Source organism: Salvia hispanica, chromosome 3 (assembly GCF_023119035.1).
Source record: "Salvia hispanica cultivar TCC Black 2014 chromosome 3, UniMelb_Shisp_WGS_1.0, whole genome shotgun sequence".
In the NCBI taxonomy this organism is placed as follows: Eukaryota; Viridiplantae; Streptophyta; class Magnoliopsida; order Lamiales; family Lamiaceae; genus Salvia; species Salvia hispanica.
The window spans coordinates 8,452,094-8,468,073 of NC_062967.1; the positions used below are offsets into that span (position 1 = coordinate 8,452,094).

The 15,980-nt window shown below is 34.9% G+C and overlaps 2 protein-coding genes across 2 annotated transcripts; one reads left to right on the forward strand and one right to left on the reverse strand.

Moving 5' to 3' along the window:
* Positions 1-7,905: 7,905 nt before the first annotated feature.
* On the forward strand, positions 7,906-8,943 carry LOC125212169 (RING-H2 finger protein ATL57-like). The gene has a single exon (XM_048112256.1). It carries the CDS (start codon positions 8,148-8,150, stop codon positions 8,736-8,738), a length of 591 nt encoding a protein of 196 aa, XP_047968213.1. The 5' UTR covers positions 7,906-8,147; the 3' UTR covers positions 8,739-8,943.
* Positions 8,944-10,519: 1,576 nt separating this feature from the next.
* On the reverse strand, positions 10,520-15,019 carry LOC125213608. Its single transcript, XM_048114252.1, has 8 exons — positions 14,851-15,019; positions 13,468-14,342; positions 13,159-13,277; positions 12,118-12,993; positions 11,722-12,025; positions 11,460-11,625; positions 11,277-11,382; positions 10,520-11,176 (listed from the first exon to the last, which is right to left on the reverse strand). Exons 2-8 carry the CDS (start codon positions 14,200-14,202, stop codon positions 11,059-11,061), a joined length of 2,424 nt encoding a protein of 807 aa, XP_047970209.1. The 5' UTR covers positions 14,203-14,342; positions 14,851-15,019; the 3' UTR covers positions 10,520-11,058.
* Positions 15,020-15,980: the final 961 nt, after the last annotated feature.

Sequence of the window (15,980 nt, forward strand, 5' to 3'; positions counted from 1 at the left end):
ACACAATTAAGCAGGGTTGAATCAATATTACCACACGAGATAATTAAACTAGAATACTATTAACTTTTAAAGGTTTCAATAGGAAGAATCACTAAAAAAAGTGGTGTTTACTTTATGGATTTACCAACATACATATACCTATCGTCGACTTCTGATGTAACATCCGTTGGTAAATATCCAACTGAAAATTGGAGAGAATGTCCAATTTGGTCTCTTTTACTGTTATTTAGTTTTCTTTTTTATGGTACGTGACAGAAAGAATGTCCTTAATGCCAACTACGGAGAGAAATATTTTACCTCCACAATTATGCTCCATGTATGTATCACTTTTTTTGTAAACATATGAAATTTTTCAAAACAATTTGACATATTTGATTCATAAACATCGATCTCATATTTATCGAATACTATTGTAGAATATATCCAGCCTCCTTCCCGTGGCATGCACTGAGAGAATAGATCCGAGTTTGGTAAGTGACATATGATTAGCATTATAGTATTTAATTATTTTGCAGTGTTTTTTTCCTAAAAATCTAGTCGAAGACATTCAAACTCCACTCTTTATATTGAATAGTACATTTGATACATATCAGGTATGTACCTATACAAGTATATTAATTTCTATAAACAGTTTTAATTTTGATATATATAGTGTGAATTTCATATTTATTCCTTACTATTTGTTTTAGGTTATATTCCGTTTGGTACCTCCAAGTTCTTATGACCGCATAAGATGTGATTTGTGCTTGAAGAATCTCAGTACTTGTACAAGCACGGGATAAACAATTAATAACTGGTACCCTATTCTATTTTTTATTCTACAAGCTTCTAAGTAATATTTATTATTAGACAAAACTAATTAAATAATTGAGTTTTGGAAAGAGATTTTGAGGGTGCTTTTTTTGAAGCTGTTAGAGAGATCTCAAATAATCCAACAATAGGCATGTTTATAAATGCATGCTTCAGTCACGCTGTCTTATATGATGAACGTTATTGGTCACCCAATTCAACGATCAAATTGGGAAATTTGGTGAGTTTAATAGTAGTGCACCTGCTACATAATTTTGTGAGTAAATTTTTTTTTACAGTACTATTAATTAGTGTTTGAAAAAATAATAATTTTACTTTATTCCTTTCAAATATATGCAGAACATACGAGAGGCCTTTGCAAATTAATACTTGACAGAGATTCAGTTACACTTATTACTGCAGCTAATTTACTTAATGGCTGCATTCCTTCTTGCAAGCAGCTTCGATGTTCTATTCACTAAAATTGTCATTGCAATTCTAAGACAAGCAAGTTTTTATTTATTTTAGTTTCGATTATTTAATTATATAAGTCAACGTGCAAATTTCACGTCAACAAGCGAATTTCAAGTTACTATACGAATTATTAGGGCTAGAGCATTAGTTACCGCCATTAGCACAAAATTAATCACACATTTTGTTACATGAACACAATTAATTAGGGTTGAATCAATATCACCACACGAGATAATTAAACTAGAATACTATTAATATTTTAAAGGTTTCAATTGGAAGAATCACTAAAAAAAAAAAAGGTGGAGTTTACTTTATGGATTTACCAACTGAAAATGACGTTACACGCTAAATTTACTACTCCCTTCCTCCCGCATTATGTTTTCAGTTTTTCATTTTGGTCCGCCCTTAATTAGTTGTCTCGTTTTATTTTTACTACTTTTGGTAATTGACCTCACATTCCATTAACTCATTTCCACCACATATTATATTATAAAACTAACATATAAAAGTCAGACTCACATGCCACGAATTTTTTCAACTCACTTTTATTTATATTTCTTAAAACTTGTGCCGGATAATGAGACGCATATTGGAGGACGGAGGCGAGGGTGTATCTATTTTGCCAACGGTAAGGTTTCATTTGAGAGAATTAAATTGAAGGAATGAATGCATGCATCCAATTAAATTAACAATCTATAATTGATGGAAGAGCTACTAAACTTTATCAGTTTTGTTGATTCACAATTTGGTGAGCCAATAATCATATAGAATGTTTTCTTTATTCTCAAATAATTTTCATGTTTATGTTATTATAAAGGGATATTGGCATCTAATATCACGAAACTTTCAAAAAGTTGAGTTTTTCCCACGAATTTTAAAATTGGCAAATAATATCACGAACTTTACCACGTGTTTGTTTTTTCCCATGAATGAAAAAATTCCCATAAATAATACTATGATACTGATTTTTTTTTCGTAATTTCTCGATAACAATTTCGAAAGTTTCAAGTTTTTCAATATTTGAAGATAGTTTTTCTTGAAGCACACCCTCAAAAATTGTTCTTCAATCTATTAAAATAACATGAATTTATTCATTCGTGGGAAAAAACAAACCCAAGGTAAAGTTCGTGCTATTATTTGTCAATTTTAAAGTTCGTGGGAAAAATTCAACTTTTTGAAAATTTCGTGATATTAGATGTCAATATCCCTATTATAAATTAAGTGTGGGAATAGTAATATTCATTCTGGTTTAATAGTATAAGAATTCATTATAGATGTTGTTTATTATTCTTATTTTAAAGAGTGCACTTTAAATTATGTGACTTAAAATGAGATTTGTACGTCATTTAAGTATCTCAACTCGAAAGAATATCATCATAGACCTTTGAAAAACTATTAAGGCCATCCGCAACTTTTATCCGTCTCTTAAACGTCTCATCTCTTCATTATTTATGGGCTTCACTACTGTACTTTTCAGCTCATCTCTTAAATAAGAGAAAACACCTGCATCCCTCCATCTCTTAACCATCTCATCCCTTAACTATTCATTCAATTTCATTTTTTATTTTTATTTCCAACAAATTCAATTAATAAAAACACCATTAAATAAAATAAAATTACAATTTAAAAACCTAAAAAAATAAAAAAGACATAATTTAAAAAACTAGAAATTACAAATTGCACACTTGCTCAAATGGATCCATGAATGGATTAAATTTGGGAGAAGAAAAAAATAAAGGAATGATTTATAGAAGTGATTGGAGAGGAAAGAAAGAGAGGTGAGAGAATAATAGATGTGTGTTTGTGTGTAAAATGGAGAATGAGAAGAGTATTTATAGAATAAAAAATAAATAAAAAAAATTAAAATTCGACCGTTGAACGGTCATATTACCGTTTTTTATTTTTTATTTTTTTTCGAAAAATCAATTTAAAAAAAAAACGAATTATGACGTCATTATTACGACGCTCACACGCCGCGCGCCAGCGTGCGTCGCGTAGCACGCGCGCGTGGCGAGCCAGCTCGAGGCCGGCCTCTTCCGCGCGCGACGAGCGATGAGCTGGCTCGTCTCTTCGGGAAGAGATACATGCCGCATCGCCGTCTCGATGTCAGCTCGTCTCTTCGAGACGAGATAGGGACCGCAGCGAGATGCGTTGCGGATACCCTAAGTACATTTAAGTCCTTCTCAAAAAAAAAAAATTCTTTTGTCTCCTTAATCACTTGAGCACATAATTGATCTAATTAGGAGCTTCTTGCACTCCATGAGGAAATCAAATGTTTATATACATTTGTAATATTTATGTATGTTAATTGAGAGTCCCATTATCCACAAACCCACTCTTAAAGACCGAACCACCGAACCATACCAAATTAGGGTTTTTAGATCTAGTTTTTTATGGATGAGATTCACAAATTTATAAATTATTTTCTCCTTCATCACCAGTCTATTTTTATTCATCCGAAGGTAAATAAGTCATACTAACACGTTACGAATATTTAACTTCATTCCATAATATATTACTTCATTCCGGTAGGTTTTTACTTCATTCTAATAGGATTATTACTTCATTCTAGTACGTAAATGCAGTTTCGCCGTCGCGTGCCGTTCTTTCTCTCTACAATATCTATCACCACCGCTACGACGCTGATATGGTGTAATAAACACATGGAATAATATAATAAATTATATAAATGAAGTATGTGTAGAAGCATTTGAAGTCCTACTGGAATGAAGTAAAAACCTTATCCAATGAAGTAATAACGTTTCTGAATGAAGTAATAAATTCACTTGAATAAATTGCATTTTTTAATGTGAATAAAGTAAAAACTCATGTCAATGAATTCGAACGAAACATATGTTGAATCATTTCAAAACCTACTTGAAGCAAGTTAAAACATGTTATAGTTTCAATGTATTACGTACAGAATGAAGTAATAAACCTATACAATGAAGTAAAATTGGCTTGTAATGAAGAGCGAAAAAAATTTACACAGCAACATATCTCATCAAAAAACTAGATCTTATGGCCCAGATATGTTCTCTAGTTCGGTCTTTAAGAAGGGTTCGACATTGATTACAACTCTGTTAATTGAAGCGTAAATAAGTTAGCCCAATCATTTGACTATTTGAGATATAATGGGACCAAATCTGACCCATTTTATGCTTTTTGTTTTTGTATATAATTGGGCTATAGGCCCATTATCTAATGCAATTAATATCTAGTGCATTTAACTCCCATAAGAAATAGGAATTCTTGTAGTAGTATACTACAAAAGAAAATATTTTCAGAATGAATTCGAAAACATATAATTTGATAGCCCAATTAATATTTCATAGGTTTCAATTGGGATAATTAAATTGAAGGAATGAAACGCATGCATCCAATTAAATTAACCATCTATAACTTTCTTGAATACTATTATTATAAGAAGTCAATTAACCTAGGCATTTCACATCAACACTTTCACCATGATTCATATCCTAATTTTTCTGATTATCAGTGGAGTGATTTCTGGTGAATTCCAAGAAATTAATGGCAACATAATTTATCCAATCACAAATGAAAAAAATAGTGATACATGCTACCAAGTTGTCATATCTAATAATTGCTTGGAGTCAATTTTCTATGCCTTTTGTTTTGATGAATATTATGGCCCAATAGTCGATGGTTGTTGTGGTTATTATATACAAATTGCCAAAGATTGCATTCCTCAAATGGCTTCGGATGCAAAAGCTGCGAATCGTTGCGGCCAAGAAGTTGATCTAATTGATGGAAGAGCGACTAAACTTTATCAGTTTTGTCTAAATAATCTGTAATTCACAATTTGGTGAACAAATAATCATATAAGACCAAATAATTTTCATGTTTATGTTATTATAAATTTAAGTGTGGCAATATTGGAATATCCATTCTTGTTGTAATAGTATAAGAATAAATCATAATGGATGCTGTTTATTATTTTTATGTTAAAGAGTACACTTTAAATTATGTGACTTAAAAATGAGATTTGTACTTCTTTTAAGTATCTCAAGTTCTCAACTCAAAAGAATATCATCATATACCTTTGAAAAACTATTAATTATTCCCTCCGTTCCGCGCGGTAGTTGAGTCATTTTGCCATTTCGGTACGTTCCATAATAGTTGAGTCATTTCCTTTTATAGCAAAAGTCAACACATTTCTTATCTCTTACTTTACTCTCTCCTAATTTATTATTTCTTCATCTCTCTACCTTTTTCACTTTTCACTTTTCACTTTATTCTTCCTTTATTTAACTCACTTTAACACAATTTTTTTCTTAAATTCCGTGCTAAAAAGAAACGCCTCTATTACCGCGGAACGGAGAGAGTACTACATTTAAGTCCTTCTCAATTTTTTTTCTTTTATACTCCTTAATCATCTCTTGCACCATAATCATGTTCCTGCAGGAGGAAATCAAATGTTTAAAAACATTTGTAATATTTATGTGTATTAATTGAAGCGTAAGTAAGTTAGTAAGGTAGCCCAATCATTTGACTATAATGGGACCATATCAGAGTCTCAGACGCATTTTATGCTTATTTTGTATATATATAATTGGGCTATAGGCCCATTATCTAATGCAATTAATATAAAATCTGGTGCATTTAACACCCATAAGAATTACTACAAAATAAAATATATTCAGATTGAATTAGGAAACATATAATTTGATAGCCCAATTAGAGTAAAGATTATATTATCACTCTTTGTTTGACAATCTTGGTCAAAGTGATGTTTGGTTTAATGAATTACTACTCCTACTATTTAAGATCGTTTCTTAAGAATAATATTAGGTCAAATAGATACGACCCGATACTTCATCTCGAGACAAGTTATAATTGTGTGTACATAATACTCTCCACAGAAAAAAAAATACTTAACACTGTCGAGATTAAATAGAAGGCTATATCCAACCAAATACCACAAATGGATAAAGTGTGGACTAGGACTCCAATAAATTTGTCATCAAACAAACAATTGAGTGAATATTGGTGACATATGTCGTATCACCTAAAAAAATAACAAAACAAAAAAAATAATCTTCAACAATGTTTCCCCTTTTGTAAGAAAGAGATAATTGGTGTCACGGACTCAATTCGTAATGAGCTTTCACACCGTTAATTTATTAACACGTAAGACATGTTTCTCATTTAATTAGGCCTTGCACATACAATTAACATTTGTCACAAAAGAAGATAGACCCAAATCAGCATCAATGGCAACAATATTTTAACATTATTTTCCCCAAAATGTCCAAATATCGTGTTTACTTCATGTTGTATTACGAATTATGAATGGAGTTAATTACTTGTTGAAACACATAAACAGTAACTTTTTAATAGGCGTAAATCAATAAAAAATAAATAAGGATATGTCATATGAGGGTGCAAATTTTTATTTTTATTTTTTAAATTTAAAAAACTGAATCTAGAATAAGGCTCTAAATGGCTTGGATTTGTGGGGTAGATCGGTCCTAATTTTTGTAATCGATTTTTGTGATGAAGTGGCAAATAGCGAAAGGAGAATTGAATTATCTAGAACTATAGTTTGCAATTATAGCTTAAGGTGAGATTTAGCTACTTAGTCACGTTTCTAATTAACACATTCCAAAATGGTGTAATTAATATAATCTCGAGAATTTTCTGGACAATTCTACAACGCTACTGAACTATGTAACTATTAAACAAATATCAGTATACAGTATGGATAAATCTAAATTATTCATTATTGGGTGTTACTATTCAAATTTTAATTTAGATCACATTGCCCAATAGTTAAAGAAGTTCCCTCATAAATATGTGGAAAAAATCTCAAATGGGGACCAAATCTGATTTGAAACATGGCTTGGAATTGTGTTTCGAAATATACAAAAAAATAATGGAAATTTTTCAGATAGAATATGATCATGAAAGATGACACAAGCGGTCCGAATTAATACATATAACACGTCAAAATTCATTTAAACAAGATATTTCATAAAAATCCGAAATTTGTCCCACTAATCCAATTGAAGCGTACCTGAATGTATTCTTTTAATAAACAAAAGTAGATGTGAGTTTTGATACATTAATAAAAACCAAAGTTCTACTTAATTACTACTCTCCCTGCCCCACAGAAAATGTCACACTTGTGTGACGACACGAGATCTTAGGAGATTTTGTTTTATATGTAAAATGAAGATAGAAATATAAGCTTTTTATTCATGTGTGAAAGAACTTTTTCCAAAATTAGAAATGTGACATCTTTTATAGGACAAACTAAAAAAGAAAGTGTGACATCTACTATGAGACGAAAGGAGTACTTAAAATAAATAGAATTTGATTTTTCACTCATTTAAAGCCCAAACCCAACAACAATAAGTCACTAATAAAAATAACTAAATTGATTAGCCTATAATTAAATAGCGTAAATATACTTTTGTAACAATTTATTCAACAAATCATCAAATATCAATTTGGCAAAGTGTCACCAATTATTTATCTTAATTCAATCTCCATTAAATAATTTCCCATTATTTTCAAAATCCGTCAAGATAAATCCCATTCCCCATCATTAGCTGACAAAACTAAGTTTTCAATTTTGCAGTATTACAAGTAGAAACTGAAAATGAAATGAAATAAATAAAAAGAAAAAACGTAACATAACATAAATAAAAGCTTATCAGGAACCACTCCCCTTCCCCAGTTTCGCTTTCACCAAACCCTCCAAATTAACCTCACAGCCATCTCTCTCTGTAACGTTTATATATAATGTATATATACTCATATCCAATTTTTGTCTCTCTCTCTCTCTCACTCTCTTAATCATCATCATCAGATATCAGTGGTGGTGAAACTGAATTGATGATAAACAAAAATTGAAAAAAATGAGCGCAATTTCAATCTCGAGAAGATTCATCCAAACCTCCGACGTCGATTCCTTCAATGGCAATCCAGAAACTTCCAGAACTCCGCCGCTCCTGCAAGCTGCCCCCGTCTTCGACTCCTCCATGGCCCTCACAATCCTAGTCCTCCTCACCGCTCTCTTCTTCCTCGCCTTCTTCTCCATCTACATCCGCCGCTTCGCCACCGCCACCGCCACCGCCGCCGTGCCTCCTCACCGCAAGTGCGGCGGCGGAGGACTGGACAGCTCGGCCGTTGATTCGCTGCCGCTAGTTCCGTACGGTGGGGCCGCGAAGCACAGGATGATCGAGGAGTGCCCGATCTGCCTGGGCGAGTTCAGTGAGACGGAGACGGTTAAAATGATCCCCTACTGCGGCCACGTGTTCCATCCCAGCTGTCTCGACACGTGGCTCGCGGCGCACGTGACCTGCCCCCTCTGCCGCTCCGCTGAGCTGTTCAGGCCCAACGATGAGATCTGTTTGGACGTCAGCTCCATTGGTGTCACTGTCAGGAGAGCTTCTAGTTGCTCTCATCTCGCTAATCCCACGTCGTTTCGTAGAACCGCTAGTTTTTAATCCAAACTATTCTACTAGTTATTGCGACTGTAAATCGTCCATACCTTTTTCATTTCAATTTCCAATTTTTGGTTAGCTTCGCAAATAGTACTACTAAATCATGACATTTTAATTTGTCTCGTCAACGAATGTAAATCATCCAAATTTTTTTAATTTCTATTTCTAGATAAGTTCTACTACATTCGAAATAAAGAAATTTGGTTTATCTTGTGAACAATTTATAGTAAGTATCTGGAAATACCAACCTGGCATGCCAGAGATTGACGTGAAAAATACAGGGATATTATATAAAATGACATGGGACTTACCAATCATGGCTTTGTATAAAATAAATTAAAAGTTCATGCATATTTTATATTTATTGCAAAAAAAAAAAAAAGGCTCATATATTGAGATATATTGTAATGTTTACACTCCTTTCTTTATTTCATTAATATAAACCGGTGTTGATTTTGTACTTAAACGTGCCAGAATGAATATATAAGGCTCGTTCGCTACTACAATGTCGGATTCACAAACATAACTTTAGAGAAAATTTATTAGGTGAAAATAGTCTGCTTTAATAATAGTAATATATTTGTGTAAATTATTAAATCTCAAACCTGCATCATTTGACGTCGGTCTTGTAAAATAGTTGCATATCAAAGCGATCATGGCTTATTTAGCTTATACTAAAGGAAAAAATTAGATCTTTCTAGCAGCTTGTGAAGCCGTCTTTAAATACGTCATTAAACACTCGAAAATTTTTTGGAGCAATGGTGAAAAATGAGAACTCAATCCGAATTTTAGTGGCTAAACGCATGAAAACACATTAATTGAGTATCACAAATTGATAAAATAGGGAAAAGGCGGAAAAGTTACTTACTTTTACTCTTGTACTATCAAGAATGACCAATTCAACATAGTATTATAATCATATCATCAGAGATATCAATGTCTCTTGTGTCACACTCATATTGACTAACTAAGCAGTGACGTGGAGGGATCGGTTCAAATATATTTATGTCATTTATTAACCCATGACTATATAATGATGTATATTCATTTCCTAGTAACACAAGGAACTATCACATGTTACCGGCAAGACTATTTTTCCTTTCTACTCTACTTTTGATGTATATATCACTTATCGATCATACAACTAACAGATCTGTCATTTTTGAATTTAACAAAACAATTATTGATATGTAATTATGATTCGATTCATCAAACTTAAGTGAATGATAAGTTTATGTATGTATAGAGAGAATATAATTACTAGACATAATTACTACTGCTAAAAAGTGATTAGCACATGTGAATAGCACGATTTAAGTCTATAGCCGAAAGCAACCCTCAAGAATATACTTTAATTAGCCAACAAGATATTTAAAAGTTGAAATTAAAAAGATTCTTACAAAAATCAACATAATTTCCACCTAAACTTTTGTTCTCTTGTCTCCCATACTAAAAAAACACATTTTTTCAGTTCACCAGACACCAGTTACAGAGTGCTTATATTAGTACTATTAGAACATTTATGTAAAATTTACAACACAAGTAAATTTGCAAAATAATAGTACTACTATATATTTTTTTAGTTTTATAGTAATAAAATGTGAAATAAATTGGTGAAATTTAAGATCTATTTACCATAAAATAGTAAAAATGAAATGAGAATTACAATAGTGGATATTCTAAAATAATAATATGGGATATTTAACTATAAAGGAATGAAGTACATATAGTATTAATTTCATAATTTGAAAAAAAATTATTAATGATATGGGAAACGAGCAAAGTAAGAGAAATTGGGTTTTGCCACTATATATAATCACTCCAAATAAATACATATCTCAAAGTGTCAAATGATACAACAAATAATGCAGCCCATAATTCATTGACTACTGCACATGTGCAATGCACCAATCAATTATCAGCTTTCACCCCATTCATCAATCTCTCATGCCACTCTTTTTTCTTGGCTCTGTCAAGATTTCAACCGGCAGACCCAGTGACTAATCCACTCGTGTATGTGTAGGCACCTTGAAGACCCGAAAATTTAAGGCTATTCCTTCCCCAAAGCCAAAGATCGACAATCCCCTGACGTTCGGTTACGAATGACGAGTCTCGTCCACTCAACCACACCCCTCAGGCCGTGCTACTCTTTATTCACAACAGAAGCCATCCAAAAATACCAATGACTATCTGGTCAAATATATCACCTACTTTTGTTAAACAACTTTAGTTGCTGTAAGAAAAAAGAGCTCAATCATCAAGCAACTTCCTCATCCTGAATCAGATAAATCTACTAAACTCTAATTTCATCTTTGATTTTTATTCACTGGATAAAGTAAGCTCGGACCGCCTCGACTACCGGGGCCCGGCACATCGGACACTTCCTCGTGTCCTGGATCAGTTTATCAGCACACTTGGAACAGGTGCACATGTGCCCACATCTGTATGTTCATTTTCATCACCATTTTGCATAATGTTAAAGGAAAGATCATTTCACAAGAATCCAAGATAGAACCGAGCATCAAACGAAAATATCGTTACCTGTACAATAACGTATCGATGTTGGTGTCGTGACACAAGCAGCAGATCCCTTTCCTCACACAGTCCAATTGAGACTCGTCGTGGGGAGGGGTCCTTTTCGATGTCCCTGCATTTGATATCGTGAAAATGGTCAAGGGACGAAGCTAGATGACGTTATTAGTTTTGCCTCATAGTCACACTTGCCTTTTGTTGTGAAGGACCGGTTTAGAGCAGCGGAAACCTCTTGGCGCACTGAACGCTGCAGCTCGATTTGCATGTCCATGCATTGTTCCAGCATGCCTTGCATGTTGTTTAACCTCTGCTGAAGCTTGGCCATGTCGGCTCTCAGCTCGTTAACCACCTCCCAGTCCTAATACACGTTAACTTGATCGATGAGCACACGAAAAGATGCTCTAACACGATATTTTGGACAAACAGACGAAAGGATTAGGAAATGTGATATTACCGTTCCGAAATGCTGGCTCAAGTTGAAGTGAGGCAAGCTCGCCCCCTGCATTTCCTCGTCCCAGAGTGGCCGGGGAGCAGAGACGAAGGAAGATTCCGGAGCGAATGAATTTCTCTCTGCAACATCCAAGGCTCGGTCACCATTTGGTTGCTCTCCTTGGTCTTGATCAACTAGACTAGGAGAAGAAGATTCGTTCTCCATTTCCCAATCGCCAGAGGCATGACCTTGCCTTTCCACGTGAGATTGTAGCATCTGGTTGAGGCTCTCACGGAAACCACTTCGAAGAAGACCAGAGACGCGTCTCCTGCATCACAAAAGGATATTTATATCAAAAACTTGAGAGAGTCATATTCTGATGAATGAGATTACACAAACTTATATTAAATCTTTGCATACCGGCTGAAAAGTTCCCGGAGTTCGATACTGTGAGCATTGTCGTCATCAGAGTAATAGAATGAATCTAGTCTTCCAACGGACTCACCGACCTCTGCAGAAGGCATACCCAGCCAACTATCAATAGCCTCCTGTAAGTCGTGGCTTGGCCAGTCGTCGTGTGATTCTTGCATCCGATCTTGCACTGCAGCATTGTTATCAGATGTTTCTCGTAACAACTCAGTATGAGAGGCTTCCTGCCAACTTCTAGCCATTGATTCTCCACTGGTATCCACCCATTCTTCAATGTCAGCTACAGAATCCACTGGCCCGTCAAATTGTTCGTCCGCATTTCCTTCCAAGTCAACAGTACGGGATGCAAATTCCTCATCATAACTCACACCACTTCTCGATTCGAAATGATCGTGTGGTATGTCAGTTTCTAATGTAAACTCATTGGTTATTGTTACATTTATCTCTTCTTCATGTCTATTAACACCAGCTCCCTCAGTGGTGGACACTTCCTCAGTCACCTCGCTGTCCAAAACTTGGCCCTCTACAGTACCAACACTTGCGATATCAAATGGAACATCTTGTTGACCGACATCAATGTACGGAGACATTTCTTGCCCACGTCCCTCATTCCCAGAAGAAACATCTTCCGCATTACCCAAGTCACGCACAACTTGGTTCTCAGCTTCAGCGACTTCTCTTCCAAATTCCTGGGGACCCCCATTTCTGTCCGCAACACTTTCCAAGTCGGGTGTTGGCGAACTTACGGCTGTATCTCTTTCTTGCAACGTAGACTCTAATTCAGAATGGATTTGATCACTCAACCAAGAATCAGAACTGTTTGTTGAAGTAGAAGCAGATTTTTCTAATTTGGAAAGGAAGCCTTCCCTGTTTTGCCATATTATAATACCATTAGTTTAACAGGAATATTTTGATTGATAACTAATCCTCATTAATCATCAAGATAAACATAATTTATCAGTACCAAGTAAAGTTTTTTAGAACTGCAATGTCGAAATGGTAAAACAGTCGATAAATATATCTTCAATATACCTTAGGCCAGAGACAGTATGCCGTTGTCTTAGCATACCCAGTTCTGTTACAGCAACAGACGATGGTCTGATGTCCGGTGCCATTGTCTCGTTTCTTAAGAATCTACCCCTAAGCAAAGCCTGAAATAGGCATAAATTAGGTGAGATCGTGAGGGTGATCAATTAAAGTACTCTTTATTGACCTTGTATCCGTCGTTAACAGATGGTTTACACAAAATCAGCAGTGCAAGGTAAAGAATATAGCAATTCAACATAGACATAACATAATATGATGCATAGGAAAATTAGAGGAAATAAAATATACAATCACCTGTATGCGATTGCGGTGGGTGAAATCGGACACGGGCCTGTGCTCCAACAGACCCTGGAGTTCTTCCTTCCTCTCAAACTGAGCCCTTTGGAGAAGATCAAGCAGAGTTTGTCTGCCACATAATCTGCGAATGGGCCGACGTGCAGTGGTCTCACGATGCGCGACAGCCAATCCCTCACGCACCTGCTCAATATGAGAACCGGCCTCAGTACCTCCGTCTCCAACTGATGCCTGATTGTTTCTCTCCCGGGAATTCGTCTGCACCCATTCTCTTATAATTCTCACCCTTTCACACTCATTCTCACCAAGCCCCTGTGGTCCCGAACGGTTAGGTGAAGGGCTCATCGCACCACTGTTCATCCACTCTTGAAATATCTGTCTCACTCGTTCCCGCTCTGTTTCTCCCAAGTCACTAGATTGTTCGGATATGACACTATTGTTATCGTCGTGATCCACCTCTGAACCTATAACAGCTCGAGCGTTAGTTTCATCAGCATCCTCAGAGATATCAAGCTCGTGCCCAGTATCACTCCTACGGGAAACTCTCCGCCCCCTTGACCTATAAGAAGGGCTCACCACATGGTCACCCTCGAGCTCCCGCCACATCTGCAAGAGAGAGGATGCCCTGGTGCGAGGCGTGCCAGGCTCATCGCTCCACTGCCTCGAAGCATTAGATTGGGAGTCCCGAAAGAAGGTCCCAAAAGCCGATACATTATGCAAACCAGCAATAGCCATTGCTAAAACTCAATCACACAACAAACAACACAACAGTGCTTAACCGCACATTCGAGTCAACCCTATCAATCCATCGTAAACACGATTCGTCATCACCCCTTCTAATCAGATTCGAAGTCAACACAAACATCAAACAATGCCTGCAAAAAGATCTTGAAATTTTTACTTTGTTTGTTGCAATCAAGCACAAAAGTGATCAAATTTATGCTAGATTCTTGTAATACTTATCCAGCCCATCAAAGGGGGAAAAATAAAAATCTAAAGATGCTAACAAAATTAGGGATTTGGTAAAGGAAAAGGGGAAAAGGTAGTGTCTTGTAGATCCATCTTGTCCCTGACCAATGACAGCTCACCCAAAAGGAAAAGCGAAGCAAAAGCAACTGCCAACATTCAAATTCTTCTGACAAATTCAAAATTGAAATCAAGAAACGAATCCAATTTTTGGGATTAATGAAAATTAAAGGCATAATTAATCACCCCATCAAAATTGGATCTTTTTTTCTCACGCGATTCCAAATTCAACGAATTAGTCGCACTAGCAATATTTCACTCGAATCAATCGAAACAAACATCGCCCCGTTTTACATATTGACCATTGATTTGAATAAATACGACATAATAAGAGGAAATGAGAAGGTTTGTATGTACCTCTATGCAAAAATTCTTCAATCCCAATACGAGAAATCGATGGAGAGAGATTTAAAAGGGTGATTAGAAGAAGAAGAGAAGAAGGTAGAAAGAGGAAGAAACGGTTGAAGAGGAGACAAACTAGAGAGAGAGAGAGAGAGAGAGAGAGAGAGAGAGAAGAGATTGGATTTGTTCTTGAGCTATGAAAAGTAACAGCAGCTAAAACGGAATGTAAGGAGAGAAGAGAGTCAGCGGCAACGTAACTCAACCGTCTATTTTTACAGCTGAGCTCGCGGATGATTGCCACGTGTTGCGTTTTCTCACCTTACTATTTTACTTACGCAAAGTAATAAATGTTTTGCAAAATGCACCCCTAATCTTTTACTTTATTATGTTTTCCACACCAAATAAGTGGAGTACTTAATTTTACTTCCTTTTTCCATTTCCTCCCTAGAGAAATTGGAATTGGACTGTGGTTAATGACTTAATGCAATTCCATCTAATTATTATTAGAGCAATAATTATTCAAATTATAAATTTAGTCAAATTTGGGTTAATCTTATTTTATTTTTTTCAATTATCTCATGCACAAAATGTCGTGTCTTTTGAAGATATTTAAACGACATTTTTCGTTATAATACTCCCTTCGTCCCCGATTAATTGTCACTTTTTGACCGAGCACGAGTTTTAAGAAATATAAAGAAAAGTTGGTTGAAAAAGTTAGTGGAAGTGAGATCCACTTATTTATATTGATTTTAAATGTGAGTGAAGTGAGTTAGTGGAATTGAGACCTACTTACCCTTTATGGTAAAAATGAAGTGTGACAATTATTGAGGGACGGACCGAAATGAAAAAGAGTGACAATTAATCGGCGATGGAGGGAGTAGTATTTATTCTTTTATTTTCTTATTTATTTTTTAAAATTATCAAACGATATTAATTCGTATACGAATGACATAATGGAGAAAATTTTAAATCGCATAATTTAATATTTTAATTTTAAAAATTGTGTAATGAAAAATTAATAAAAAAAATTTAATTTAAATAATAATATTATTATTGTTATGATTCCATCTAATTAAATTAGAGAAATAGTTGGTGGCGATTCCATCTATTTTGCGCGTTTTCAATGTGTGGGCCCTTTTGTAGTA

Bases quoted from the DNA above. Each gene is read 5' to 3' on its own strand.
- LOC125212169 (XM_048112256.1), top strand. From the start codon at position 8,148: ATGAGCGCAATTTCAATCTCGAGAAGATTCATCCAAACCTCCGACGTC.
- LOC125213608 (XM_048114252.1), bottom strand. From the start codon at position 14,202: ATGGCTATTGCTGGTTTGCATAATGTATCGGCTTTTGGGACCTTCTTT. The intron at 13,278-13,467 runs GTGATTGTATAT...TGCCTATTTCAG, and splicing joins CCCACCGCAATCGCATACAG to GCTTTGCTTAGGGGTAGATT. The intron at 12,994-13,158 runs GTATATTGAAGA...ATGGCAAAACAG, and splicing joins CATACTGTCTCTGGCCTAAG to GGAAGGCTTCCTTTCCAAAT.